The sequence below is a fragment of the Eucyclogobius newberryi genome, unplaced genomic scaffold, assembly GCF_026437365.1.
Source record: "Eucyclogobius newberryi isolate DKJ021-1_F unplaced genomic scaffold, fEucNew1.0.hap1 SCAF_11, whole genome shotgun sequence".
Classification (NCBI taxonomy): Eukaryota; Metazoa; Chordata; class Actinopteri; order Gobiiformes; family Gobiidae; genus Eucyclogobius; species Eucyclogobius newberryi.
Genome location: NW_027315735.1, coordinates 18,612,560 through 18,627,340, shown reverse-complemented (window position 1 = coordinate 18,627,340; position 14,781 = coordinate 18,612,560). Strand labels below are relative to the sequence as shown.

Here is a 14,781-nt window from a genome sequence, read left to right as displayed (position 1 = left end):
TTCCAAGAAAAGCAAACATCTTCATGAAAGCAAACAGATGGCAGACCCTTCATCAGGAGAGCCAAGAGTTGGGCCCCATCGTGGCACCTGACCACTTTTTCACTTTGACTGAGTAAACGCTAGAGGGAGTGCTTGGCTCGGACATCAGCCCATGCTACATACATGAGCAACGTCACAGACACATATGTTGAAGACATGTTGATAATAGCCCATGATTCTGCGTTTGTTTGTCAAGTGAACTGAAGACTGATCTCATCACTCATTTAAGACAATTAGGCTATAGGTCAATGACTTCAGTCTGCAAAACAATGGGAAAAGTCATCACAATGTAAAATGTATTTCACACTAAGACAGAGGCTATTGTCGAACTATTGTCTAAACCTTGGTTATTATATTTATTCATTATATTTCACATGGTTGATTCAGTTATGGTTATTTCCATCTAAAGTCACATTATTTACCTGTTATTTACGTTTGTGACCTCCTCCGGAAATGCGGCAGAGTGAGTCCTCTGTAGTTGTAGTGACTCTTTGGCGTCCACGTCCCAGTGGTGTCCCAGTCCTCCCCGGTTCTCCCCGGTCCTCCCCGGTCCTCCTCGGTCCTCCTCGGTCCACCCGGCTGCGCTGTTTTACGCGCCCCTGGGTTAGAGAAAACAGGAAAGGAAACTTTACAGAAATGGCGGATGGCGCTACAACTCTAAAAGGCTTGCGAGCCCAAATGGGTGAGTTTCAACTTGATCCTGCTGCGTATTTGGTTCAGTTTAGTCTGGTTAACGCGACAAGTGCTACGTTTCACTTGCAGATGCTCGGCTAACGCAGCCGGAGCTAACCGGGCAGTGAACGCGTCCTAAAGGCGGTTAGCAAGTAGCCTCCAGCTCGTGTTTAGAATGGGAAAGTTTGGAAACTAAAAGTTATGTGTCAGTCTCCTTGTGCTTCTACCTCATGTGACTTAAGGTCTCGTCGGTTAAAGTTGTTCGTCTTGTTCACGTTTGCTTAAGAAGTTGGTGTTGGAGCCGGTTGTGTTGGAGCCGGTTGTGTTAGCTTCTGCGCATCACATTATGACTGTCATGGATCTATAATGTGCTCTGACCCTGTGCTCAAAGTAACCAGACACAATCATGGCTCAATAATTCAATAATCAGACCATTTCATCAGTCAAACCGTGTATCATGTCTGCTCTGTGTTTGTGACTGGAGTTTCCCTCATGTCTGTGTCACTGAAGTTACAGTTAATCAATGAGACTCCATTAGTTCAGTTCCAATCATTTCATATCGTTTTGTCTTTGCTGTAAATGTCCATATGTCCAAATGAACATCCATTTCTCTTAAGCAGAAATAAAACAACTTGACAACTTGATTCCTGAGCATACACAATAATGAAGGTCTTTCCACATTGACGTGTGTGATAATCCATATTAAATGTAACATTATCAACAGTGCAGCAGTATTTGGTGGACATATGGCTAAACCCCCTCCATTGCCCACAGAGGGAACATCACAACAATGTCTGACCTGAATTTAAGATAATGCTGCAGATACAGGCCTGTGATTGGACACTTTGCATTATCTGTACATACTTTGAGGTAATGTGCATATTACAACATGGTGTTTTTGTCTTCACTTTGGTGTGAAGTCTATATGTGACATGTTTCTTCTGTTTCTCCATGTGGTGCTCCTTTTGATTCATTTGGATCATGCTTTTAGGTGGTGTTTACTAAGACGGTGTCCAAACTGTGGCTGTGGGCTTGGTTTACTTCTGGATATATAAAAAAAAAACACCCAGATGTAACTACTCCTTCTATTTTTATTGTTTTTATTTTTTCACTTTTTGAACTGGAATTGTCATCCACCCATATTTGTGGTTTGACAAAAACAACTCTGTTCTAAGATATGTTTTTACTTCAGGTTTTAAGTTTTTTCCCCTCCACAATATCATGCAGATTTTCTCCTTCCTTGGGTGAGAGAGAAATTATAATTTAAATATAATCTGTACATCGCTATTTCCAGAAGAATGTGTGCTTATGCAGTGGAGGAGTTTGCAGCCACTCTGCACGGCTTCTCTGGGCTGTAGCTGCTGCTGAATCAAAAGCATGACAAATATTTCAGCGCTGGTTGAATTTAACCGAAAGAGGAAATGGACCTGCCTTAATTCTACACACAGCATCTTGGCTTCTGAAATGCGTTGTCCAAGTCCTTCACGTGTGTATTGCTTCAGTAGAGAAATCCATTAGTCTGTGCACATGCTCACATTTGAATTGCAAAACATAATCATTTGTTTAAAGTTCAGACTGGCATCACAGTATTTGCAATTGTACGTACTATTTAGTATTCTTTCAGTAAAAATAATGGTTTATTATTGTTTAAAAGGCGTGAAATCTGGTCTGTTTGGTGAAGGAGAAAGCATGTGTCATCATTCACTTCAGACGGTTTGTCACTCATGTTAGCACTAAGTAATGCTAACACAGAAGCATGTGTCACGCGTGATCAGGTGAAGAAAGACATGACTGACTTTTAGGGATGTAACTGAAATATTGTAGTATTGCATTGTCAAAAGTCTTACAGTATATTGAATTACACGCTCCTTTGCTGACTTAAACACTTTGTTTTATGGCTCTGTTTCAGTAAAGACAACATGAAGACAGAGCTGTTATTTGACACATCTACATGGAAAGCCTTTGGTGCTTATCATTACTGACGAGGCATTCTGAAAGGAAAACATTTCTGCTAGACTCAATATATCCATGAGTTGCTCGTCATGATTATATTGCACACAGTGATTTGGATGTTGTTCCTTTGCCCTATAAAGTTTAGACTTGTGTAGTTCTATATTGACTTTAGAATTCTTTGTGAAAGAATCTTCGGTTGTGACCTGACTGCGGCGTTAAAGGACTGTTCACTCTTGTTATTAAGTACTTCCTGTTCAGTGACTTCTCCAGAAGACTTCAGGGCAAAGCTACGTTTGTTTTGGAGATCTGCAGAATTAGAAAATGTGAGCATGTTGTGTAGAATAAAATATTTTAAAACCAAACTATCGGCTAAAATTATATACATTTTTGGTGAATAAAACTATAACTAAAAGTATATTATTAGATATCTTAATTTTGTGAATAAAATGCATAAGTGGAGGTGTTTCCACTTTTAAATCCCAGAGCCCCAAACTAGACAATAAAAAAATAACATCCAACATGTTTTTACATCCCCTGAAACAATATAGATATCATCCTTAGAAGAAATAATCATACTGGTAGACTAAAACGTATTATGGATTTTGTCAAACATTCTTTTAAAACTAAAGATGATTATTTATATATAAAACTGGTAAATGAAAACCTCTTGTCAAAATTAACATAAGTAAGTGATACATTATTCACGTTTCTAGTTACTTTTATAGTAATTTCACTTTATGTGGGATACTTCAACCTCAACCATGACATTTTATTTTGTCTGTGTCATAAACCTTTCTCAGCACATGGTTTGTCTGTTTTTATATTCGTATTCAATTAAAATAGTAGAAGAATTAAACTTTTTGTTTGTTGCAATTCATCGGTTAATTCGTTTTCATGATCTTCACTAACGCATGCATTTAAACAAACACAGCTATTATAAATTATGATTACACAAACATGATTATTTCTGCTGTGAAACATGTCCTTATGAGGGATTAGCAGTTGCATTTGTGTGTGACGTGGATCTCCATAGTGATGAAGTGATGTGTGAGGGCTCTTTGCATGTCTATGACCACAGCACACCTGCCCCCTGCAGCCCCGCACTGGCCCCCTGCAGCCCCGCACTGGCCCCCAGCAGCCCCGCACTGGCCCCCAGCAGCCCCGCACTGGCCCCCAGCAGCCCCGCACTGGCCCCCAGCAGCCCCGCACTGGCCCCCAGCAGCCCCGCACTGGCCCCCAGCAGTCGTGTCTCCGTCAGCAACAGCAGCGCAGTCGTGTCTCCGTCAGCAACAGCAGCGCAGTCGTGTCTCCGTCAGCAACAGCAGCGCAGTCGTGTCTCCGTCAGCAACAGCAGCGCAGTCGTGTCTCCGTCAGCAACAGCAGCGCAGGCGTGTCTCCGTCAGCAACAGCAGCGCAGGCGTGTCTCCGTCAGCAACAGCAGCGCAGGCGTGTCTCCGTCAGCAACAGCAGCGCAGGCGTGTCTCCGTCAGCAACAGCAGCGCAGTCGTGTCTCCGTCAGCAACAGCAGCGCAGGCATGTCTCCGTCAGCAACAGCAGCGCAGGCATGTCTCCGTCAGCAACAGCAGCGCAGTCGTGTCTCCGTCAGCAGCGCAGGCGTGTCTCCGTCAGCAACAGCAGCGCAGGCGTGTCTCCGTCAGCAACAGCAGCGCAGGCGTGTCTCCGTCAGCAACAGCAGCGCAGGCGTGTCTCCGTCAGCAACAGCAGCGCAGTCGTGTCTCCGTCAGCAACAGCAGCGCAGTCGTGTCTCCGTCAGCAACAGCAGCGCAGTCGTGTCTCCGTCAGCAACAGCAGCGCAGTCGTGTCTCCGTCAGCAACAGCAGCGCAGTCGTGTCTCCGTCAGCAACAGCAGCGCAGGCGTGTCTCCGTCAGCAACAGCAGCGCAGGCGTGTCTCCGTCAGCAACAGCAGCGCAGGCGTGTCTCCGTCAGCAACAGCAGCGCAGGCGTGTCTCCGTCAGCAGCGCAGGCGTGTCTCCGTCAGCAGCGCAGTCGTGTCTCCGTCAGCAGCGCAGGCGTGTCTCCGTCAGCAACAGCAGCGCAGGCGTGTCTCCGTCATGTCTCCGTCATGTCTCCGTCATGTTTCCGTCAGCAGCGGCTGATCTGCTGCTACAATTATAATCTGGCATTATGAACCTGAAATTCAATGAAATCCATTTTGTTATCTTGCATAGTCAAAACATCAGTTTAGTAAACTATTAACGCTATTTTTAAGGGATCCATGTATCGCAACACGTGTTGTATCAAGCTTCGAGTATTGTGATATTGTATCATGAGGTACTTGGAAATACCAGCCCTACCTCAGTCTGAATTGTTAGTTAATCTCAAGTCAGTACAGAGAAATAGGTGGAGATGGGGGGTACGTGAAGTTTCGTGAGCTCTCGAGCCCCAAATACAGAAGAATACAAACATGCATGAATCAATCTAAATACAACTCTTAGTTGAGTAAGAGTAAGTTATTGATGATCGAACTCAGTTATAATTCACAAAGCTCAATTTGACATAATGTGTCCCTTTTTAATATGAATGAACCCTTTATTGCCCTGAGGGAAGTCTTTCTTGCACACGAGCCTGGGCGTGTCACTATGATAGTTATATTTGTCAATCAATGAGAGATAAACGGTTATTGGATTGGCTGCATCTTTAATTTGCCTTCGGTAATGTATTATTAATAATACTTGTATGTATTGTGCGCTAGCTCTGAGCTAGCCCCCCCGGCCCCACCGCGCTCCTCGGCCACAGCCGCCGTGTGGATCGGCGCCGTGCGTGTATACAAAGGAGGAACTCATGAAACTGCGGAAAACCATCGTCTTACCCGGAGATCGTCACGTTATCCCGGCGGACATCCTAATTTTTCCCCTCCATCCCTTGTTGGGAAATGGGAGGTTTTGTCTATAGGAGTTTTTTGTTTATAAGAGTTCATCTATTGAGAGTGTTTTTTAAACTTCCTATATTCTGTGATCTGTCCTTTTCCTCTGTATCTACTGCGTTGTATCAATGCAATTTCCCCATGTGTGGACAATAAAGGATTATCTTATCTTATCTTATCTTATTTGTATAATAATGAATACATCTATGACTATTGTTTCTTTGTGCTATTTTATTATGAAAGTGCATGTTTGAATTTGAATAGTTGATTAGAAGAGCGTTTACTGGGATTATGATGGTAATCGTAGGGCTAATGTTGTCTTCAGGATCATCATTGACATTTCCCTGCACTAGTAAAGTCACTTCTCTGTATCACTGGTGATTAATTTATGAGAGGAGAGGCAGTAATGTGAGACAAAGGTTTGGACCACAGGCAGAGGACGGGGAAATGCAGTTACATGATCTGCTCTTCTACTCATTAGATCACTCAGCCTTTAGGATTGCCCACAATGCATTTATCTGAGGTCACGGCACTTAATGTGGTTGTTTTTACCCCTGGATTACAACCAGTAGTCACTCATTATTATTTAGATTTATTTGAAATTAAGCTTGAGTTCGAATGTAGAGCCACTTTGTCATTAAAAGATTTATCAAGTGTCATGCCCAAAATCCAGTCTCATCAGTTGCATTGTTGTATTAGTGATTAAGAGCGACAGAGAGAGCGTACATGAATCCACCTGTACGACTCAGAGCGTGCTCTGACACAGCGGAAAACAGGGAAGAGATATGGCTGACGCTGGCGCTCATAATGCTTCATCACATCCTTTTTGTTCCTTCCTGCATCTTTCACTCCAAACTACTGTTATATTTTACATGGGGTTTAGGCCTGGTTTTGCTCCTCCAGAAGTTGAATTTCCTTTAGCACATTCTGACCATACAATACAGAGCCCGCACATCCAGCAAAAGAAGAATCAGAAGAATCAAAAAGATGCTTCATCACATTGTTAGCTGCTTTATACCTTTTAGTTTTGAATGACCTGAAAATGCATCAATGCCTTGCTGCTCAGTGGTGGAGTGGTTAAGGCACAGCACGCTTATGCCGGGCTCCTGGTGCAGCCGGCCGCAGTGTCATGAGTTTGAATTGTCCTCCCTTCTCTCTCATCCCCCATTTCACTGAAAATGTATCAATACCATAGCAACTGTCAGCTCTTAAAGATGTACACACATCACATTTGTTGTTGCTCTGGACACCACCCTAGAGGTCAGATTGACGGGTGCATTAACCAATCAGAGATGTGCAACATGATCCATCTGTGTCATTACAAACGCGTCAGACTCGATGAGCGACGCACTAAACGATATAAATCTGAGAAGTTTGATTTAGTTCTGATTTGATTTAGCTGGATCGTTTCTTCAAGTGCCACTGAAATAAATGAACCTGAACTTGGACTGAGTTTGGTGGAGTGGTGGAGGATGTGGGGACCAGACTGGTATTGGAAACAGAAGAGACAGTCTGGATCCCAGGCTACAAAGCAGTACCATAAACATTTCAGTACAATTACTTTTTCTATAGAATACATTGACAAAGTTCTAATGTCCGTTATTGATAAAGGCCTTCTGTTGCCCAAAGAGTAGATCATATGAGCCGTGTTTGTGGAAGCTCTCAAGGGCTGATCCTAAAGGTGTTTCATTGAGCGTGTGACAGAGTGCAGTGTACGGCCGGCTCGAGGCGGCGCTGACCGCAGAGCCTGCTCATGGCTCAATGGCTGGATTGTTCTGTTCTTTCAAATCAGTCGGATCGGTCTTGATCTGGTATTCTTATGGGGAGCACATCAAATTAAATTTTAAGTGAAAGATTAGCAAATGTTACCGTTCTGGTCTTTAATGTGATTGTATCTAAAGGGTTGGTGATGTCACAAAAATGTATGTTCTCCTATTGAAAATAAATAAAAAAGGGTAATCAATAGTTTCTTGGACATAAATAATGATTTCCATTTAATGGTTACATATCATCCTCCAAAGTCTGAGCTCTGCTGCAAACCACATGCTTTCACTGACCGAGGAGTGACTGTGGACCTCTTCATTCAAAATCTCTTGCTGTGTTTTTGGTTGCAGCTGCTGCAGCGCAGGCCCAGGCTGAAGAGCGGCGAAGCCTCACAGGAACCAGTCCTGTGCCTGCAGCCAACACTGCTGTGAAACCTCAGGGGTGTAAACCAGGTAATGACCCCCACTCCTCCTACACTCTACTGCTCTGCCCGGTCCTGTCTGACCTCTGTCCTGTCTGACCTCTGTCCTGTCTGCGCTCTGTACTGTCTGACCTCTGTCCTGTCTGCGCTCTGTACTGTCTGACCTCTGTCCTGTCTGCGCTCTGTACTGTCTATGCTCTGTACTGTCTGACCTCTGTCCTGTCTGCGCTCTGTCCTGTCTGCGCTCTGTCCTGTCTGCGCTCTGTCCTGTCTGCGCTCTGTCCTGTCTGCGCTCTGTACTGTCTGCGCTCTGTACTGTCTATGCTTTGTCCTGTCTGCGCTCTGTACTGTCTGACCTCTGTCCTGTCTGCGCTCTGTACTGTCTATGCTTTGTCCTGTCTGCGCTCTGTACTGTCTGACCTCTGTCCTGTCTGCGCTCTGTCCTGTCTATGCTTTGTCCTGTCTGCGCTCTGTACTGTCTGACCTCTGTCCTGTCTGCGCTCTGTACTGTCTGACCTCTGTCCTGTCTGCGCTCTGTACTGTCTGACCTCTGTCCTGTCTGCGCTCTGTACTGTCTGACCTCTGTCCTGTCTGCGCTCTGTACTGTCTGACCTCTGTCCTGTCTGCGCTCTGTACTGTCTATGCTTTGTCCTGTCTGCGCTCTGTACTGTAAGCTCTCTGTCCTGTCTGCGCTCTGTACTGTCTGACCTCTGTCCTGTCTGCGCTCTGTACTGTCTATGCTTTGTCCTGTCTGCGCTCTGTACTGTAAGCTCTCTGTCCTGTCTGCGCTCTGTACTGTCTGACCTCTGTCCTGTCTGCGCTCTGTCCTGTCTATGCTTTGTCCTGTCTGCTCTCTGTACTGTCAGCTCTCTGTCCTGTCTGCGCTCTGTACTGTCTGACCTCTGTACTGTCTGACCTCTGTCCTGTCTGCGCTCTGTACTGTCTGACCTCTGTCCTGTCTGCGCTCTGTCCTGTCTGACCTCTGTCCTGTCTGCGCTCTGTACTGTCTGACCTCTGTCCTGTCTGCGCTCTGTACTGTCTGACCTCTGTCCTGTCTGCGCTCTGTACTGTCAGCTCTCTGTCCTGTCTGCGCTCTGTACTGTCTGACCTCTGTCCTGTCTGCGCTCTGTCCTGTCTATGCTTTGTCCTGTCTGCGCTCTGTACTGTCTATGCTTTGTCCTGTCTGCGCTCTGTACTGTCAGCTCTCTGTCCTGTCTGCGCTCTGTACTGTCTGACCTCTGTCCTGTCTGCGCTCTGTCCTGTCTATGCTCTGTCCTGTCTGCGCTCTGTACTGTCAGCTCTCTGTCCTGTCTGCGCTCTGTCCTGTCTATGCTTTGTCCTGTCTGCGCTCTGTACTGTCAGCTCTCTGTCCTATCTGCGCTCTGTACTGTCTATGCTTTGTACTGTCTGCGCTCTGTACTAGAGCTGGGTTGAAATAATTGATTTCCCGATTTTTAATCGATTCGCATATTAATGACCCATTATCAATTCGTATGTCCAAGATTTTTTTTTTTTTTTTTTTTTTTTGAAATTTAAATTATTTTCTACATTTCCCTCAGTGAACTTCAATCTACCTTCAAGAAAGATAATTCAGGACTCCTGGATTATCTTTCTTGAAGGTAGATTGACCCTTATCCTTTTCATCAGTCTTCCATCAGTAACTACCAATACTTGTAAGATTTGCTGTTTAATATTGATATAATACTAGTTTTAATACTTTACTTCTCTACACAGTCATGAAGTGAAGGAAACGGTTCAAATACATTTTTCATTTTTAATAACATTAACCCCCGGATCGAATCGAAATCTGATTGAATCGGAAATCCGATCAAAATCGTAACGAATCGGATGGGATCTGAGAAATCGGAAAAAAACGATTTTGAAACGTAAAAATCGGAATCGAATCGATTTCTTGAAATTTGAATCAAAACCCAGCTCTACTCTGTACTGTCTCTGCTCTGTTTAGTCCTCGTGGCTCAAACACACACTGAGTGCCTTAGCCCTTTGTCATCATCTTATTACCATAACAGGTGACAAAGCTCATTAATGAGTCACATGCATCAGCAGCAACACAACACATGCTCCTTTATTTATTTGTTTGTACAGTTATTGACGGTGCCACGTTAAGAGTAGATGACAAACTAAGAGTAGCAAGAGAGAGAAGAGAAGAAGCGGATAAACAACAAGGTAAGAATATACAATTAGTGTTTTATTTTTTGAGAAACAGTGGACTAGAACAGTGGTTTCCAAACCTTTTCCTTGACTAACTAGCATTTATTTCAAACGAATACCAACAATTGTTGTGTTCATCTTCCCACATCCACTTTTCAATTATTTGTATGGTTTGATTTGCACAAATGAGTACTTTGATGACCTGACTCCCCCTGCTATCGCCCCGCTCCCCATTTGGGAACCACTGGGAGATCTAAAGTAAAACGCATTGTCCTTTGAACAAGACCTTAACACATTTTCCCCCTTATCTCCAAAAAGCACAACGAGAATCACAGATAATGGAGCGGGAACGAAAATCTAAAATACAAGTGGAACGTAAAATGGAAGAACGACAGAAGAAAGTGGAAGAGCAGCGAAAGAAAGAAGAGCAGAAGCGACTGGCTGCAGAAGAGAAGAGGAAGCAGAAACAAGAAGAGGAAAAGGTGCCCACGCCGCTCACATGGACTTTTCTTAGGATTTTATTGAAATGAGTATTCGTCATGTTTTTTGATCAAATGAAATTGTCCATGATTCCCAGGAACACTATAAAGCCGTGATGCTGAGGACACAGGAGCGTAGCCAAAGAGTGGAGCCGAAACAGAAGAGGTGGTCCTGGGGAGGGCTCGACTCGGAGGGACGAGGAGGCAAGTTTGAAGACACAAACCAGGATCTTCTTCCAGGGCTGCAATACAACCCATTTAAAGCAATGACATATTTGTTGAACTTGAATCTACAACGTTGAGGAGTAATAGTTTGCATTCACACGATCTAACCCTCAGAACTGTGCGTAGTCTAAAAAGGAGGTCCAGGTCAGAATGGTAGAACTGATCAAAATACACATGTTTTGTGGTTATAATCGCTGTAAACAGTGGGTCTTTCCACATGAAACAAAAACTGGCTTAATGTTCCATATGTCTTTTCTCTATACAGATTAGTTTTTTTTAGCTTTATCGTTTGTGGATTTTCAATTTGATTATTACTCAAAAACGGTGAATCTCCCAGTGTTACAGAAACCTGGCCTCCATCTGAAATTATCACATCAAACACTAGAAAATGAGCGCATTTCAACTATTGAAAGTAATGGCGGATAATATTCACTTTTCCATAAACAATTCTGTATTTTCAATGTTTTTTCTTGCCTCTTCTCTCTGTGGAGGTCATGCATCAGCTTTATTTTGTAGCGTTCCTCCCTGAGAGATTTGTTTCCCTACAGGAGAGACTGATGCAGGCGCCTCGTCTCCAGTAACTATAGTAATCTCCCCCGCCTCTCCAGAAAAGCCACTACGGAGTCGACAAGGTTTTATTTTGTTGATAGTTTGGACTGGCACGGGCACTTCGGTTTCCTCACTTAACCCCAACTCTCACCAGTTATATTCACTAACAGTGTTTTTCTGCAGCATGAGCTTTGGCCGGGGCAAACATTCTGAGTATGCTGGATATGACTGCACTTGTTGGTTTTGGTGTGAAGTAGGTTTTGCGTTGTTGGTATAACTAAGTTGATGGGAAAGCATGTGACATGTTAGTGCTCTGACATTTGTCTTGACTAATTCTTAATACAATACACGACTGAAAGGGAACCTGATGCATTACTACGTTAAGCATTGGTGGTCTTTTATCTAAACACATTTGTGGTAGCACACCACAGTTTTGTGGGGTTTCGTGCTCATCCTTGAACTGTATTCCTATTGTTAGTGCTCCCACATGCCCTCTCCAGTCTAGCCTCCAGTATAAACCCATCCTCCCTTGTTTGTCTCCTCCTCCCTCACAGTGGACAAGCGTTCCACATCCACCTCCAACCTGAAGCAGCCGTCCGAGGCTGGCATCAGCAAACGCCTCTCCTCCTCCTCCTCCGCCCTTGGCAAATCCCCCGATAAGAGTAAGTCCTCCTCAGCTTTGTGTTCTCCTTCCTCTCCCTTTCTCTCCCTCGTTCCTCAGTTGTGTTGAAGCCTTTTGCTGTTATCAACGGTTTGGCTGGGATGCATTAACAAGGTTCACCTGTTGTCATTTTAAACATTGAGAAATTTAAATATGAAAAGTGAACTTCTCACTCATCTGAGTTTGTTTGTTGTTTGTTGTTTGTGCAGCCCAGCCTTAGTAAATACATTTAAGTCAGATTTACCATTTCCAATTGCATCCAGTTGGTAATCCAATGGTAGCCTAATTTTATTCTTGTGTGCTAAATTGATGGCTGGGTATTTCGTCATTGTGTCCCAGGTTTTAAAGCCAGAAGCTCATCTTGTAACCGGTTGCCTAGCAACCGTAATGCTGCACAGGTCACCAAGGACTTCAAAAAACCTCAGGTGGAGCAGACAGGTGCAAAAGAAACCACTTTTTAACACTAACAACAACAAATGGTCTTGTGTTGGATCATGGTTTAACAAATCAATTTTTATTACACTTTTTAATGTAGGTTGTTTTAAACTATATATTTAACCTGGTTTGGCTTGTTTAGCCATAACAGTCTCATGTGTGTAGGCCGTTCCATGAAGATGAGAAGCTCCTCCCTTACTCGAGTAAGTGTGGGCAGACCACAAAGCCCTGCCAAACCTGATAAGGGAACAACGGATGATCAAGGTGGCTGGCATGAACAATCAACTTTTTTGTCTTTCTGCACTCAGACTAGCATGCTTGATGTAACTGTTTGCACATGAGCTTGGCGGGTGAATATATATATATTTTCACAGCACATTTCGTTCTCACTTCGCCTCGGTACTCTTCAGAGTTTCAGTTTTTCAAATATCCTCCATCTTGTCTCTCTTGACACTTCCCAGAATAATTGTGAAAATTAAATGAATGTGCTTTCTAACATGTTTTTATCCTCAGTCCTGTTGCATTGTCTTCTAACACACCGTGATGTTTTTTTGTCACAAGATGCTGGTTGTTTTCTTCCTTTAAGACCATGTCATTTAATGGTCTAACTTGAATCTTTGAACTAGAGATGCACCGATCCAGGGTCAGGGTTGGGACTCTTTTAGCCCTGATCTCATTGTAATCATTGTAACCAATATTCCTTAAAACAAAGAGAACATAATCAAATGCATCCAGTACTTTGTGTGAAAATATTCAGGTGAAAACAGTATGAATCATTCACCTTTGCACATTTTGCTCTGATTATCTAGACACCAGTATCGCTGCATCTCTAATCACAACCGTTTAACAGTCACTATTCCAGAACTAACGACGGCTTCTTTCCTTTGACTCCAATGTTCAGTATGTTGTTTATGTCAAATGCTAAATCCGTTTTTATGCCATTAAATCGGATAAAAGCAACATAACTGCTTATTTTGTATTAAACCCCACATACAGATGACCACTTTAGTGCAGTGTACAACTTGGATAGCTTGAATTTTGTTTTTAAAAAAAAGACAACACTAAACAGCTATTTTCATTCTTATCTGTGGCATCATTCAGCAGTGCACTCTTAGTTCCTACATTCCCTGATAAACTTAATTTCATGAAAGCAAGTGTTCTTTGATTTATTTGGAAATGAACTTTTACTAAATTCACTAACTTTTATCAAGTTCAAGTTGAAAATGTAGAGCTCCAAACTAAAGAACACTTGCCTGATCACAATTCTCTTGCCTCCACCTCTGGTCTGTTTCACCCCTGTAATGTGGTGTGTTGTCTTTGATGTTCACAAATGTTTCTCCCCCTCGGTCGGTACAACTCTGTACAACTTAAAGGAACCATTGATTTGACCTGAGCATCCACTTCAGCTCCGTATTACTACTTTTTATATACTCAAGCTTTGAAACTTAATAGTCTTCCATGGTGTCCTTTCTCCAGCTGTAGTTTTGTTTGGTTACTGTAACGACACGACGGTGAGGACCCACGTAAGACTATTTACACTTCTTAATGCTGAATCTGAATCTTTGTTAAATCACATGGTGACCTTCTCAAAGTTAACACACTTGTGTTTCCCTTGTTCTCTCCTCCTTTACCCCCCTCTTTCTTCTCTGGGTCTCTTCTATTCCTCTTGTTTTTGGGGGGGATCATTTGGGCCGTGTAGCTCGCAGGCCACCGGTCAGCCCTGTGGATGAAGGGCTTCTTAGTCGCCTGCTCACACCCACCCAGGCCTCACTAGCTAGGAGCAAGAGTGCTGCTGCCCTGTCCGCTGAAGGAGCAGATTCTCCAGGTAACATCCACATAGACCGAGGAGGAGGGAGGGTGACACAGAACTAGAGCAGTCCTTTTATTATTCATGTAACGCTCCGCAGCAAACCTTTATACTTTTTGGCACAGCCCTAAACATTGTTTTTTGTTGTAGACGTGCTCTTTAGTGTAGGTTCCTTGCTTTTGCTTCTGCGTTTGCGTTGTACACATGCTAGTCATTTGCTCTAAACAAGTGTCATGAGGCTGCCCTGTCACTCTGTGTGCACTCCTCAGCCCTGCAGCTCACATGCCGCCTGTTACTGGACACAAGTGTTTATTCTGTGGAGGGTTATGGCGTAGTCTTGGAGTGTGTTCGTAGTACCTGAGGAGACTGACTGTGCTGGAAGATTTGTTTTAAGCTGCTTATCAGTGCGACTCTGTTCCCTCAGTATTATAATTATTCCTTGGATACTAATACACTCTTAAATAGATTTAGGTGTACTTTTGTTGTATATTATTTTAAAGTGACGATACCTTTTGACAAGATATGCTCATTTTGATCTCTATAGGTCAATTTTTGTCCCTGTAAAAGACCAGCCCTGTTCGTGGCGACAGCATGAGTCGTCACTTTGTTCGACTTCTGCTAGTGAAATTTCTTTGACTGTTGACAGCTGCTTGGTGCGAATGCCTAAATGATTCAGAAGGCTCTTGAGAGTTGGGCACGGCAGAGACCGTTCTCCAGGT

The 14,781-nt window shown here is 43.5% G+C and overlaps 1 protein-coding gene across 1 annotated transcript in view; it reads left to right on the top strand.

Moving 5' to 3' along the window:
• Positions 1 to 569: 569 nt before the first annotated feature.
• The window catches only part of map7d3 (MAP7 domain containing 3), a 20,729-nt gene continuing 6,517 nt past the window's right edge, over positions 570 to 14,781 (top strand). Inside the window, exons 1-10 of the mRNA XM_072436832.1 lie at positions 570 to 721; positions 7,664 to 7,765; positions 9,841 to 9,921; positions 10,225 to 10,388; positions 10,484 to 10,589; positions 11,159 to 11,242; positions 11,714 to 11,821; positions 12,160 to 12,258; positions 12,421 to 12,519; positions 13,955 to 14,080. Of these exons, the coding sequence (XP_072292933.1) occupies positions 676 to 721; positions 7,664 to 7,765; positions 9,841 to 9,921; positions 10,225 to 10,388; positions 10,484 to 10,589; positions 11,159 to 11,242; positions 11,714 to 11,821; positions 12,160 to 12,258; positions 12,421 to 12,519; positions 13,955 to 14,080 (1,015 nt within the window). The 5' untranslated portion in view covers positions 570 to 675. The remainder of the gene's footprint in view (positions 722 to 7,663; positions 7,766 to 9,840; positions 9,922 to 10,224; positions 10,389 to 10,483; positions 10,590 to 11,158; positions 11,243 to 11,713; positions 11,822 to 12,159; positions 12,259 to 12,420; positions 12,520 to 13,954; positions 14,081 to 14,781) is intronic.